The sequence below is a fragment of the Chiloscyllium plagiosum genome, unplaced genomic scaffold (assembly GCF_037043375.1).
Source record: "Chiloscyllium plagiosum isolate Xiang-an unplaced genomic scaffold, Cpla_swu_hap1 HiC_scaffold_9, whole genome shotgun sequence".
Taxonomy (NCBI): domain Eukaryota; kingdom Metazoa; phylum Chordata; class Chondrichthyes; order Orectolobiformes; family Hemiscylliidae; genus Chiloscyllium; species Chiloscyllium plagiosum.
Genome location: NW_028270147.1, coordinates 84,324,687 through 84,340,753, shown reverse-complemented (window position 1 = coordinate 84,340,753; position 16,067 = coordinate 84,324,687). Strand labels below are relative to the sequence as shown.

At 42.6% G+C, this 16,067-nt stretch overlaps 1 protein-coding gene across 1 annotated transcript in view; it reads left to right on the top strand.

The window, feature by feature from the left end:
• The window catches only part of LOC122554608 (procollagen galactosyltransferase 2-like), a 181,985-nt gene that overhangs the window by 108,230 nt on the left and 57,688 nt on the right, over nucleotides 1-16,067 (top strand). Inside the window, exons 3-5 of the mRNA XM_043699912.2 lie at nucleotides 4,981-5,098; nucleotides 6,937-7,071; nucleotides 15,112-15,316. Coding sequence (XP_043555847.1) covers nucleotides 4,981-5,098; nucleotides 6,937-7,071; nucleotides 15,112-15,316 — 458 coding nt within the window. The remainder of the gene's footprint in view (nucleotides 1-4,980; nucleotides 5,099-6,936; nucleotides 7,072-15,111; nucleotides 15,317-16,067) is intronic.

Genomic DNA, 16,067 nt, shown 5'->3' with positions numbered 1-16,067 from the left:
TTCTAATATAAAGGAAGAGCAACTAAAGAGGAAACTGCCTTCATCCAATAACATATCAGGGGGAAAATCCTTATTTAATCATCAAAAATGTTCTATAAAGTGAAACAAAAATGGCTTATTTCAGTTTACAGCCTCTTTTACTCTTCAGTATTGTTTGGGAATGCCACCCAGCTCCCTTTTTGAAAAATCAAGCTAGGGTACCTTTAAAGTTTATTATATTAGATGTCAGCATTACTTTTAGGTTCTCTTTTCAAGTGCACAAGCAATTTGCTTAAGTGCATAACCCCCTTCACTTCACTTCTGTGGTCATGCTGACAAGGCAACTTAAACGAGGCTCACTTTTGAGGGGTGCTTCTTAAGTCACTGTACGACCACACGGTTTTGAAGCAGCAGTCTCAGACGTGGTAATGGGGACCCGTGAGAGGTCACTTGCTGAGATACGAGTAACGTAAAACCTAAATAACCTGCATTTGAATGCCAAAGGTAACTGGTGCAGTCTTTTGCAGCACAGGAAAGTACAGGGTCAAATCCAACAGAATTAGAGAAGTGGTCAGCAAAAAATTCAAAGGTAAGTAGGTTAATTCAAATTTGCTGCACAATTTGTGGGCCAAGTGGAGCTGAGACTCTGCCAAATTCTAACCGATCGATAATGTCGTCAGACTTAGCATGCAGGAGAATCCTAGTCATTCTTCACGTGAAAGTCAGAGCTTCAGAGCTTGGGAAAGGACACATGAAGTGTCGGAAATTTAAGTTTCTGTAAGAAGAGTGCCACCAGAATTTGCTTATGGATGTTGTGACTTTACAGTATCAGTTGGCTAAATTTTTTGAAGCTCATCACTTAAACCTCTATTCTGTGTTCGCCCACTACAGTGAAATATCCTGACAAGCACTGTTCCCCCAAATCCTTTTATAGAAAGAAGCCCTCCGCTTGCCTGAATAGCATGCATGCATCACTGATTGTTAGAAAGGTTGTCAATCAACTGCCAGGGGAGAAAACAAATGCAATCTGTTTAAACACTTCTAAACAAAAGAAAACAAGCATAAAAATAATCTGGAATTAAGAGTCTAAATGATGACCATGAATCTATTGCTGATTGTTGGAAAATCCCATCTGCCTCACTAATGCCCTTCTGAGAAGGAAATCTGCCGTCCTTACATGGTCTGGTCTACTTGTGACTCCAGACCCACAGCAATGTGATTGACTCTGTACTGCCCTCTGGTCAATTAGGGATGGGCAATAAAAGCTGGCCTAGCTAGCAACACCCTCAAGCTGTGAATGAATTTTTAAAAAAAGGTTTAATTTATTTTCCATGACTGGTCTAATTCTAAATTGTTCATGTTTTTAAACCACAATGGAAGCTCATCCCTTTACTGAAAGGCTGTTCTCAATTTGGGTTGTAGGTTTAAGTGAATGAGATGTAAAGGATATATTTTGGCTTGTGGATTAGGCATACCTCTGTATAAGTTCCTTATTTGACCATCTTCCTCATCCATAGCTTACACTGGTCATAAACCTTTGCTCCATGGCATCCATAGTTTTGTGACTACAATGTCCATTTTGGAAACAAACAGGTGAGTGTTACACACACTCACTTCTGGCACAGTATATGCCAAGTGTCATTGGGTGAGGGCAATAGAAGCATGTGCCAGATGCATGGCAGGTTAGCAAATCAAGTTAGTCAGAGTGTGTCATTGATTTGCTATCTTCAACCTGGTCTCTTGGGTTAATGTCTGAAACACATAGACGCACATGTGTACCCCTGGTCTTTAGTCATCAACTATTTTCAAGTTAGCTCTGACTCTGTTTAAGTTTGTAGAAGAGCCCGGAGTTTATTTAAAGCTGCTATTTAAAGTTGGTGAAATTTGCAGGGAATAAGGTGAAAACCTTCATTCCCCCTATGAGGGTTATATGCACAAACCATTTGCTCCCAGACTTGGATGCTGCAGCCTCCACCTGCTTCAACCTGCACCATAACAGGGAGAATGAGCAGAGGTGACATAGAGCAGGAGAAGCTGCTGAAAAATGGAGGAGGAGGGGGAATAAGAGCTCTCAGTAGGCAACCGCATCCATCCAAGGTCCATAAATGCTGTCATGGAGTTGACCGTCATTTGAACTCTGGGAAGGATGGCCTCCATATAAGCTTCTGTTGTTGCTGTGCTCTATATTCCTCAATAGCAGGTTTTCTGGGACACCTGATAATGCACTAAGAATTTTCTTGTACTTTCCCATCAACCTTTCTACATACACAGCCCATCCAAGTCTTCAGCTGAATTCCCTGAAGAGGGACACATATGTGACCTTGCTCCTGACAAGCTGATACCTGTGCTGTTGTTTCCAATTGGCTGCTGGTCCACTTAACGCCCAGTATCTCTGCAAATGTAATGTTCTAAAGATTTTCTAAAGGCTGCCCTCTAAAATTACACACTGTGTTAGAACCTGAGTTGGTGGTTGCAAATAGGACATTAAAATACTGTTACACCTGTTAAGATTTGGAGATGCCGGTGTTGGACTGGGGTGTACAAAGTTAAAAATCACACAACAACAGGTTATAGTCCAACAGGTTTAATTGGAAGCACACTAGCTTTCAGATCGACGCTCCTTCATCAGATGAAGGAGCGTCACTCCGAAAGCTAGTGTGCTTCCAATTAAACCTGTTGGACTATAACCTGGTGTTGTGTGATTTTTAACTTTGTTACACCTGTTGGCACTCATATTTCCTTGACACTAGGGGATAATGTTGGAGAACATGAAAGAAAAATGGTATAAGGTTAGATTGTGGTGAGGGGCAAGCAAGTGCTACACATTCACACCATTCATAAATCATTTCTTAAATCGGGCGACATTGTGGGATACAAAGAGGTGGATTAAGGAGAAGCAACCCCTATGGTTTGAGCCCCACCACTCACCATGCCCTCAATCCTATTTACTGCAACGATTCTCCATATCGTCTCCTGACATGGGCTGTGGAGAACAGCCGTGTGTACACCCCAGTCAATTCGGGCAAGCTGCACAAATGCCAAGTGTGTGAAGTAATGCAAGAAAGAAATCACGGTTAGTTACTGATAGATTGTTGGTTCATTTCAGGATGAATTCAATGAGTACATTCTCAGAACTTGTATTAGCTTAAACTTCTTCCTGCACTGCATCCAAGTCCTCAAGACCAGACTACTAGCATTGACAGAGATAGATATCTACTCCCATAGTCATCCTCTTGGCAGTCTGGAGGATCTGAGGCAGAGGAGTTCTCTCTTCCTGTCCCTACTCATGCATCAAAACCTTCAGTGCTACGATGAGAACCTCGGAGCATGTATCTGCCCTGCTTTGTTATTCCTACTTAATGAAGGTGATCGTTTGCTGCAGCAGAATGCACTTCCCCTTTCTGAGGCACGGGCTAGCTTTAAGTGGTGCTAGCCTTGCACACGCTTCGGTCCACTTTGTGAATATCTCTCTGCTTCCTAGCCAGACTGATGGGCAATGACCACAGTGTGAATGCAAAACCAGTGTGGAAGGGAGGGAAATCAAAAAAATCAATTAATTTCAAACATTTGAACTATCTTGCCCTAAGAATAGGAAAAGATAAAGAACAGCACTTCTGTTCTATATAAATGTTCTAGTAAGAGTAAACTATCTGCTTGTTCAGTTAATGTTTTACTCCTCTTTAATCACTTTGCACTTCATTAAACTTTGTTAAAAATCCTCACTGTTAACTAAAACTGCACAGAGATGTGCTTGCATTTTTTATGCACAGTCTATTTGTGTAATAAACAGGCAAATTTCCATCATGCATTAAAAAAAAGAAGCAAACTACAATTATCATTTTGGAAGGACAGGCAGCCCCAGCAACAAGATTGACAAATGACTATAACCCAATTTAAAGCAGGTTTGTTAATTGGAGGGAACATGAGAGCAGTAAGTTGTAGATCCCACATCTGCACAGCATGCTGCCACCAATTTCACTTCCATCAGGGGACCCTCAGTGGCAGTCACCCTTTGATTCATTTGGCAAGTTGCTGAAAGTTACTGTGTGTAAGCACAATTGAGATACCCAAAGAGAACAAAAACTTGTTTTTAATCAGCCTGTTTGGGCATATTATAACACATAACAGGTGGGAGCAGGTTGGACTTGAAGCTGAATCTTCTGGCTCAGAGGTAGGGACACTATCACCACGTCACAAGACCAGCCTGGAAACCCCAGGCAGATTCATTTCAATAGGATAAAAGCAAATTACTGCGGATGCTGAAATCTGAAACCAAAAGAGAAAATGCTGGAAAATCTCAGCAGGTCTGGCAGGACCTGTAAGGACAGAAAAGAGCTGACGTTTCGAGTCTAACTGACCCTTTGTCAAAGCTTTTTCGACAAAGGGTCAGTTCGACTCGAAACGTTATCTCTTTTCTCTCCTCACAGATGCTGCCAGACCTGCTGAGATTTTCCAGCATTTTCTCTTTTGGTTTCATTTCAATAGGCCTTGTTTATCCCCTTCAAATGAATTGCTGCCTGCACAATCCTCACAGAGAACCTTTCTCTTACCTGAGTATTCTTTCAGACCTCTTCGGTTACTTTAACGGCGGGTTGACTTGGTTTGGAACCCTACCTTGTCATTTGTGAGGGAAGGGGGTTACTTTGGCATTGGCAGTGGCGAGTCATCCTGCACTATGCAGCCGGCTGATATTTCGATATCTTTAAGGCAGCTCTGCCAAAGTTGAATTCACACAACACCAGGTTATAGTCCAACAGGTTTATTTGGAAGCACTAGCTTTCGGAGCGCTGCTCCTTACAGCCACCTGATGAAGGAGCAGTGCTCCGAGAGCTAGTGTTTCCAATTAAACCTGTTGGACTATAACCTGGTGTTGTGTGAATTTTAACAAAGCTGAATTCCACCTTCCTGTGGTGAAATGTCAGCTCGTGGTCTGTCACTGTGTCCTACCAGGATGGCTTCTGATGCTCCCACTGATCCGATAGCATTTGGTTGGTTTCCCAGGTACTATTCTGATGAAATAGGGCCAAAACACTGGAGCAATTCCAGGTTCTCACATGTGATGAAACTCAGGCAAACGGCACTGAAAACTGCGAGAGAGAAGTGGGCTGACTACATCTTGGTGAGTGAAGCTTCAGGTTACCCTCTCTTTTGAAGAATCAACAGTACAATTAGCAAGTTATTAATTAGGTATGGCAGATTTCGATTAATTGGGCACATTGGGTGAGATTAGTACGAAGGAAGACAGCAATTTGGAAAGATCAAGATGAATAAGTATTGCGATCAAAGTATATACTACAGTATTTACTTCCCTACAGTCACCACAGGCAGACATTGCTATCTGTCAAGCCAATATCTGCTGATAAGGAAGGACAAAAAGGCAGACCTGTTAAGCTGAATGGCTTATTTGCATGTTGTGAATTCAAAGCAATTTTCTTCGGCTGGTCTGAAGTTATCTCAATAAGTTTCCCTTTCGGAGCCACATGCAAGAATGTTATGGTGAAAAGCTGGGCCGGTACAGTGTAGTTTTTGGAACTAACCACAGCATGTCATGTATCCGTGCTGATGGACGTTTGGAGGCAATTGTAGCAAGATGCCTGCCCCTTTAACATCCATCTCTATTATTCAAATTATCTGGGACAGTCACTCTCATTGATAGGAACATGCCTGAGAAGAGCAGCTTGCTTTCCCCCTCTCTCCTCCCTGACTGGCCACATCTTCTCCAGTGTAAATTGATTGGCATTGCACACAGGGCTTAGGGTAGGCAGTGGTGGTGCAAGAAGTTAGGACTCCTCCATAGGGAGTAGGGAGTCTCAAAATGTTCAAATTGCTCAGCAGACTGCTTCAGCTGCCCTGGGCCATTCAATGGCTTTATCTTTGATCTACCAACTCCAGAAACATTTTAGCCAATTGCAACACTCCCTGTTTCCCTTCCCTCCTTGTCTCATTAGCTGGAATCTACTTTAGCCTGGATCATTAGAATTACTAACCTTCTCAGAAATCTCCAGGAATTCAAGATTAATCCCCTCGGCTGCCCAGGTGAAAAGAAGTCTTCCAGGCTTTAAAAAGTAATTTTTTTTTGCCGTTTCTTTGAATGCCTACAGTTGCTGGCTGTAAAAGTTATTGAAGCTTGGGGTGGAGTGAGAAAGGCTGTTTGACTGGCAGTCAGAGAGTCAGACAGCACAGACCTGATCTGACCTAGTCCCATTTGCCAGCATTTGGCCCATATCCCTCTAAACACTTCCTAATCGTGTACCCATCCAGATGCCTTTTAAATGTTGTAATTGTGCCAGCCTCCACCACTTCCACTGGCAGCTCATTCCATACACATACCACCCTCTGAGGGAATCATGGATTATCTAACCAATCACCAAAGAATCTGGCCACCTTCTTATTTCTGTGATGCTGGTGTGCCATGTAAATGATCTCTAAATGAAGTGTGGGAATTTGGAGAAGGGGGATTGGAAGCTGGGTGTCAGAGGGTTTTGTGGTTATACTCAGTTTAGCAAACTTTGGCTGAAAGTATGTTTGGCTGATATGTCTACTCAGTTTAGCAAACTTTGGCTGAAAGTATGTTTGGCTGAAAATGTAACGTCTCCATCATCAGAGGGTCTCAATCATCTCACTAACTTTAACAATTCATTTCCTCGCGTAGTACTAGAAGTTCTACAGTCAGTGTTTGAAAAGAAGGCAACCTGGCAAGTTGGAATGGTTACTTAAAAATAAAACAAGGTGCAATGCTTACTGCTGAAAAAAGGTTGAGGAATGTGTATTCAGGAGATTGACTGAAGATCTGTTGTGTGCAATCTGATAGATCAGACATAGGAGTTCCGTATCACTGGGTGAGAGGTAACTAGTCATGATTATGTTAGGAGAACTAACATTGTTAAGCGCTGTGTGACAGTCTTAACTTGAATCCTAAGTGGCTGGATGTTGTTCCTCAACTTGTTTTTCTTCCAGTTTGTAGATACAGACAACTTGCTAACCAATGAGCAGACACTGAATCTGATGATAGCTGAAAACTTGACTGTGGTTGCTCCCATGCTGGACTCTAACACATTGTACTCAAACTTTTGGTGCGGGATGACACCCCAGGTGAGTTGTTTGAAAACAAGCAATCCTAAACCATTTGTAGCAGTCGAAATTGTTGATTTAACGATTTGCGAACAAAGATCATTAAAATACAATGTGTATAGATAGTTTGTCATCCTTCCTGCTGGTCCTTCTAAATCAGTTCTGCTTCATCAGTTTCACTGTGACAATGGGCTAGATATTATGGCCACACTTGGTATGTTTCCTTTGGGTGGGCACACAATATATATGAAGTGGCCAGCCCCACATCCTCCCACCTCCCTCTGAGCCGACTCCCATTATACATACGGAAGGTGGGCGGGCTCCAAATTTGGCAGCCAGTCTACCGTGTGTAAATAAATAATTTAGCACCAATAGAGTCTTTTAGAAACTAAATTGACCCTGATTATACATTACTCACCCCATAATATAGCTGGGTGAAAGTGGGCAGGCCACTTTTTAAAATAAGTTTATAAAATAGTGAGAAGGAAAGGGGGTATGATCATCAGAATTTGTTAACGTTAGTGAGAAGATGCACCCCCTTTGAAGATAGGGAGAAAGTGGGGACTCCAGATGCTGGAGATCAGAATCAAAGTGTGTGGTGCTGGAAAAGCACAGCCAGTCAGGCAGCATCCAAGGAGTAGGGGAGTTGATGTTTCGAACATAAGCTCTTCATCAGGAATGTGGGAAGAGTTTACGCTCGAAACGTTGACTCTCCAGCTCCTCAGATACTGCCTGATTGACTGTCCTTTTCCAGCATCACACTCTTTGACCCCTTTGAAGATATTAGACCACTCTTTGCTTTTCACCCATTTAGCCTGCAAAACCCACTTCCCTGTCTACCCCCATTATTCTAAAATTTTGAAATCACTTTCCACGCAATACCTGATTTACTTTGGGCCAGATTCCACATACCTAGCCTGTAGTACCAGCAACGGCCATTACTGAGCTTGTGGCGCTGCTGGGACAGCCAGCTCATTGGAGGGATGGGACTTTCTTCCCAGTGGAGAGTGGCAGGTCTGACTCTGCAATGATTCACACAAGCACAACGCATTTTGGCTGCAGGTTGGGAGTGTGTGGGGAGGAGTGTGCATGTACTGCTCCTTTCGGTTGGTCAGCTCACAGCTTACTTTCCTTCTGGGGGAGTGAGTTGAAAGTGTGGTGCTGGAAAAGCATAGCAGGTCAGGCAGCATCCAAGGAGTAGGAGAATCAATGTTTCGGGCACAAGCCCCTCATCAGGAATGAGTCCAAGAACCCCGCACCACCCGATTCTACCTCCTATCCAAGATTCACAAACCTGACTGCCCCAGTCGATCCATTGTCTCAGCCTGCTCCTACTCCACTGAACTGATCTCTGCATACCTTGACACCGTCCTGTCCCCCTTAGTCCAGGAACTCCCCACCTATGATTGGGACACCACCCACGCCCTTCACCTCCTCCAAGATGTTCGTTTCCCAGGCCCCCAATGCCTTATCTTCACCATAGACATCCCGTCCCTGTACACATGTATCCACAATGACAGAGGCCTCCACGCCCTCCATTTTTTTCTCTCATGCTGACCCAATGACACTCTCATTCATCTGGCTGAACTGGTCCTCATCCTCAACAACTTCTTCTTTCAATCCTCTCACTTCCGCCAAACCAGAAGGGTAGCCATTGGCACCCGAATGGGCCCCAGCTATGCCTCCCTCTTTGTTGGGTACGTGGAACAGTTCATTTTCCACAGCTATACCGGCACTATTCCCCACCTTTTCTCCACTACACCGATGACAGCATTGGTGCTACCTCATGCTCCCACAAGGAGGTTGAACAGTTCATCAACTTCACTTACACCTTCCACCCCAATATTATGTTCACCTGGACCTCGGCCAGCTCCCTCCTGTTCCTAGACCTTCCATCTCCATCTTCAGCTACCGACTAACCACGGACATCTACTGCAAACCCACTGACTCTCACAGCTACCTGGACTACACCTCCTCCCACCCTGCCTCCTGTAAAAATGCTATCCCGTAGTCCCAATTCCTCTGCCTCCGGCACATCTGCTCCCAGAAGGACCAATTCCACCTTAGAAAATCCCGATGTCCTCCTTCTTTAAAGACCACAATTTCCCCTCCCAAGTGGTTGATGATGCCCTCCTCCACTTCCCACACCTCCGCCCTTGAACCCTGCACCTCCAACCACAACAAGGATGGAACGCACCCCAACCTCCCAGTCCTCACCTTCCACCCTACCGAGCTCCAGATACATCACACCACCTTCACCACTTCCGCCACCTGCAAACAGACCCCACCACTAGGGATATATTTCCCTCGCATCCCATGCTCTTCATGACTCTTTTGTCAGATCCATGCCCCCTACCCCCCCCCGGACCCCCAACAGCCCACCCTCCACTCCCAGCACCTTCCCCTGCCACTACAAGAAGTGCACAACCTGCACTCGCACCTCCCCCCTCACCTCCGTCCAAGGCCCCAAAAGATCATTCCACATCAACACACACTGCCCTGTACTTCCACACACATCATCTACTGTATCTGTTGTACCCAATGTGGTCTCCTCTACATCGGGGAGACAGGACGCTAATCTGCAGATCGTTTCAGAAAACATCTCTTGGACACCCGCACTAATCAACCCCACTGCCCTTCCAAACACTTCAACTCCCCCTCCAACTCCACCAAGGACATGCACATCTTGGGCCTCCTCCATCGCCAAACCCTAACTACCTGATGCCTGGAGGAAGAATGCTTCATCTTCCACCTTGGGACCCTGCATGCACATGGGATCAATGTGGATTTCACCAGTTTCCTTATTTCCGCACCCCACACCTTACCCCAGATCCGACCTTCCAATCTAGCACCGCCCTCTTGGCGTGTTCTTATTCCTTCCCATCTATCCACTCCACCCTCCTCTCCAACCTGTTGCTTTCACCCCCACCTTCATCTACCTATCACATTCCCAGCTACCTTGCCGCTAGCCCCACCCACCCCTCCCATTTATCTCTCAGCCCCACTGGCCCACAAGCCTCATTCCTGATGCCCGAAGTGTCAATTCTCCAGCTCCTCAGGTGCTGCCTGATCGGCTGTGCTTTTCCAGCACTACGCTCTCCACTCTGATCTCCAGCATCTGCCGTCCTTACGTTTTTCTGGGGAATGGGTAGTCTGCCACTATTCCCCCAATAATGTCCAGATAACACCCAGTCTAATTCAAAGCTATTTTCCACTATTTCAGAAAGTCCATTTAATGGCAATCCTGCACTTTGTATGAACTGAAACTCAATTCTGTGTATTGTAAATCTTGATGAGCAGTATATTCGGATATTTCAGTAAGGATTAAAAATATCATGGTCTGTGAACCAATGTTTTCTGAACATACGCAGAGACCATGACTGATTTTTTTTTTTAACAAGTGTCATTCCACCAAAGAAAGAATAGATTAGATTACCAGCAAATGGAGCTCAATTCTTACTGATGATTTAAAACAGTATTTCTTGAATCAAATTAACATGTTGAAAAGAAAGTGCTGGAAATTCTCAGGTCAGGCGGAATTTGTGGAGATAGGAGCCATGTTACTAGCAGAAGTTTTTGGAAGTCCTAAGTCCTGCCTCTGATCCCGGAATTCGACACTTTTGTGGAGCAGGAATGGAGTTGGCTCAGGATTCGATCACGTGTGGTTTATGGAGACAGCTGACCATTTCAGTCATCAGCTGTCTCCATTGCAGCATGATTATGTTGAGCTAAATTTCTGAAACCACAAATGTGCAGATTAGACCAAGTAAGGGCAAGTTTGAATATTGTGGATTCTTTTAGATATCCACAATACCGTTGTGACATAACATACCTCTTTAGATCTGGTCCCGGGACAGCTTTAGTCGAGGTAAAGCACTCACAGTATCACAGAACCTTTACGGTGCAGAAAGTGGCCATTCACCCCTTTTAGTTAAGGTTTTACACCAGTGTCACAGCCTAGTGCTTACTTTCCTTATTGGTTGCTTTCAGATTTTGTTGCCAGTTTAGTTGTTCATAGAATTTTGCAACTGTTCAGGTCAGCGGTGTTTCTGTTCACAATGACCGTCCTCCTTCCTTATTTCATCTCACTCTATCAACATATCCGTCTTTTCCTTTCTCTTTCATCTACCTATCTAACCTCTCCTTCAAGCCATCTGTATTAATTACAAAGTTAAAAATCTCACAGCACCAGGCCACCTGATGAAGGAGCAGCGCTCCAAAAGCTAGTGCTTCCAAATAAACCTGTTGGATTATAACCTGGTGTTGTGTGATTTTTAACTTTGTACATCCCAGTCCAACACCGGTATATCCAAATCATGTGTTAATTACCTCAACTATTCCATGTGACAGCAAGTGCTACATTCTTGCCATTGACTGAAACAACATAATCCCATTAGGGCAACTGTTGATGCTATGAATAGGTCATTATCACATCATGTTTCTTGGAGTTAACCTTGAGTAAATTGTGCCCTATATTTCTATATGGTACAACTGTGACTTTACATCACAAAAAATATTTAATTTGTTACTAATCACTTTGGGGTGATCTGAGGTTATGAATGGCACTGTGTAAGTGCAACATATTCCTTAACTAAAGACTAGAATAAATCGTAAATCGAATCAGAATGTGGGAAAGGGAACCATTTGGTGGGATCAGCAAATGAGTATCAATTACTCTTTGATCTTTCCTTTTTTTTTCCCCTGGAATGACAGTCATTGCATGGAGTGGTTGCTCGATCACCGCATGGCACTATTCTTAGTTCAGCATCGCAACATGCCAACGAAGTGCCAGTGCTAGGTTTCAGACGATAGCTGGCCATTGACATCACTCTGCGTGACACTTCTACGTTGCATAGTTGCACCAATTGTCCATGCAGCCAATCTGTATTTGCTGACTCAGACCCTAAGAAGATAAGTTCCCATGTTCATTGCCAAGTTGATGTATCAGAACCAATCAGCTCATAGTCTCTCATACTTTACCATTAAAAGCATAAGTTACTATGATTGGAAGATTCCTCAGAAAAATCCCAAACTTCATATTCCTGAGACATTCAGAGAAGTTTAATGATAAGTGTTGTTTGACGGTATTCATAAAGCAGTAATATACAGTCCATGTAATTTGTCTTCCTCAATGGATAGTTTGCTCTAAAAAAAGTTACCTTAAATGAGCTCCTTAAATGAGAACTGGTGGGTCCCAACATTTCAGTCAGTCTACTTTACCATGACTGGAACAGGGGAAGGAGGTAGTTTTATATAGTGAGGGATTGCCATATGAGCAGGACATTACTGCTCATCTGTCAGGCTATTATGCTTGTAATAGGCTGGTACATATTAGCATTCTCGCTGTGGACTGATTGACTGTGCAGAATTGATGTTAACATGTTTCTTGAGTAACGGTAATCAGTTGTCACTGATAGGAAGGTCACACTCAGTCTTGGGAGGGCTGTTGTGGTATTGATAGATCACCATGGCATCCCTGATGGTCCTTGTATGGCAGTCTGTATTGGGTAAGTCTGTAGCATTAGCTGTAGCTATTATTAAGTTCAGAATGTTTGGGGATAGCTTACTTGTTTGATGCACTGTATTTGAAATGGGCTTGACATTTGTTGAAGCCAGTGTGTAGTCTGCAACTTGTTTTCCCCAATGTAGATAAGACTACAATCACATGGTATACTGTAAAAAGTACAGGAATTTACATCTGCATATCCTGCTCAAGTACAATAGAGGATTGATGTAAAGGTAACATATATTTGATCCTGGGGACAGAAGAAAGCCATCACTATTGTGAACTTTTACTCCTCGCAAGAACATATCACTATTATGAACTTTTACTCCTCGCAAGAACATATCACTATTATGAACTTTTACTCCTCGCAGATAAAACAATCTAATTGGTATCTTATCCACATCTACCTGCTTTGATCCTATAAAGGACCTGGTCCTTTTAATTCCCAGACCAATTACTCTTGATCCCTCTTCAATCAGTTGTTAATCGTAACAATAGCTAATAATAGTCTCTCACTCAATAGGATATTTCTTGAGATTGCACAAACTAATTTCACTTCAGTCCATATAGCAAGCAAAGCAAGGCAGTCAGTCAATCAGCCAGAGTTGGATTTGAATCCAGGTTCTCGAAGTGAACTGCTATCACATTAACCCAGTCCATCACAGCTCATTCCTATTGAGTTCCGAGAGATATTCCTCAGTATGTTTTTCACTTCATGGTTGGCGCATACACTTCCAAAGGTTTGTAACCTTTTCATTTCATTTAAGTTGCTAAGCAACTAGAATAGGAGAAAGTAAGGTCTGCAGATGCTGGAGATCAGAGATGGAAATGTGTTGCTGGAAAAGCGCAGCAGGTCAGGCAGCATCTAGGGAACAGGAGAATCGACGTTTCGGGCATTAGCCCTTCTTCAGGAATGAGGAAAGTTGGTCCAGCAGGCTTGACACAACCAGTGCAGCTTGTCCTTCACGTTTACTAACAATACCTTTCTCCTTGAGATCAGATGTGTTAAAAACATGAGATGTATTACTGATAATGTACTTGCCAACTTCCAACATTTCATGGATGATCTGCATTTTTTGGGCAGTATTAACCAGTCAACATTAATGAATAAAAGTTAGCAGCTATCCATATCCACCTTTGAATAGGGCAGCTTCTGCCCCTCTTTACTACCAGTCCTGGTTAATCCTTCCTGATGCTGCTGAAATGATTTGAAACATATTGTATGCTGTGGATAGCAATTGCTGCAGTATCCTCTACCATGTAAATGATAACGGATTGAATATATCTGAGGCATAATTAATGACAATCTCGATTAAGAGCAGTAATTTGCTTTAGCAAACAAATCAGAAATCTCTTTGATTCACTGACCTGAAAGAATGAAGACCACAAGTTTCCACTATTAAAGAATTTTTACTATACAACCATCAGACAAACATCTTTGACAAGCATCCATATTCTTAAACCCAGAAAACAACATAAATAAACAGAAGTCAGCAGGCGAATTGTGGTCAAATGAGAACTAAAAATCACACTTTAAATGACAGATTCAATTAAGGCAAATGTTACAAACTGGCTCAACATATCTTTCAGCAATCTCAGTCACAAAGTCCTTCAAATCACTATTGTTCATGAAAAATTTCAGCTTCTTGTCTTCTCGGATTCAATCTAATCTCCAGTCAAAAGCAGTGCGCAATCAATTTGAGTTCCATTGGCAAAACCTTAACCAAAATGGCATATGTCTGCAGACACTCCTTGACTCTGGTTATGATATTCTGTATAGCCAAGGCCCATCAATATTATGTTCACGTATCTGACACAACTGCAACATGTGTATGTTTGATTATTCCCAGCTTTTGGATCGAGCTACCACCTTCTTCAGCCTGCCTATATTACACCTCTAAGATCATTATCTGAGCTTTGTTACTTTTTAATACATGCTTTCAGCCAGTTTCACTTTCCAATGTAATTTTGGCTTCCAGTCTTGGTTTCAGTCTTAGTTGGATTGAAGACTGATAGTCAGTTTCTGTTCTCTTACCTTTTCATAATTAGTGCCTTTCTTAGGAAAATACAAGCTTTGAAACCACGAATTCTATTACATAAAATATGTTAAGGCCAACCATCATTGCCCTTCCTGTTCGATATGATAGGCTTAAATTCGGAACTGTTTTAAGGTTATGATTAAATGGCGAGTGGACTCGATGGGGCCGAATGGCCTTGCATACATTCCTATGTCTTATGGTCTTATGGTTATCAAGTTTTATATAACATACAAGTGGCATATGACATTCTAAGTATGATGTGCATATAAGCCTGAAGGATTTCCTACATTACCATGCATGCGATCCTAGGTTTTCCCCTTACAAAACTACATGAAGCCAAATGAACCTCCAACACCAAGGGCAATTAACTTACATACCGGACTCACTTCATCCTCATGCAGCATGAGATCACCTCTGATGGAGTTACAAGGACACTCTTGCACCTCAGTTGCAATCATTTTGCTTCGTTTTGCTTCTTTCAGTCAGAGTTGTTTTTTTGTCTCTGTTCCCATTCAGGGATACTACAGACGGACTCCTGATTATGTTCCAATCCGAGAATGGAAGCATAAGGGTTGTTATCCTGTTCCTATGGTGCATTCCACCTTCCTCATTGATCTGCGTAGGGAGGCTACGAAAAAGCTGGCATTCTACCCTCCACACCCCGACTACACCTGGGCATTCGATGACATCATTGTCTTTGCATTTTCCTGCAAAGTAGCTGGTAATTCTTAACTCTTTAAAATAGAGAGCTCCTCACAAATGATAACTGTCATAAGTGAACAGATGAATGGCTGTAAATGTTTTCTGTGGAACATAATTTCTAATGCAATTGTCATTTTCATTAGTAAATTGCTTCAAGAGTGGACAATGAACATGTAGAAATCCTACAACTGCTAATTTCAGTTCCCCGGTGACTAGTAAGATGTATTAATTTTACTCTGTGGCTTGTTTGACTGAGCAATCTCTTTTGCCTGTATCCGTGCTACATATTGTATAATTTATACATGTATAATTTGCCTGACATGCAGCTTAGAGTTTACTATTGCCAGTAATTTAAGAAGCTGGCCAGGTGCCTGCTGGGGTGTTGTCAATTTTTAACTATCTTCAGAAAACTCTTATTTGGAAAAATGTGATAATTAAAACTTGGAAGTATTATTTTACCAAGTAGCAACTGATTAAAACAGATTATAGTGCATAATTTATATAAAGACAAATCATAAACAGTGTATTCATGATTACATTGTGAAAGTGTTTATTCAGATCACATTGAGTGGAGATGAAGCTCTGCCAGAGATTTACTATCATTTTACCCTAATGAATCCTTCCAAGGTTTTTGAAATACGTTATCCATGGTCTGAAGTTTCTCAAACTTTAAAGAGTGCAATGGATCCCACGTATTGGACAAGAGGTGTCTAAGGACACTTAGAGAGTCCTAGATGTGCAGCCTGAAACAGTGACTGTGATTCTTCTTT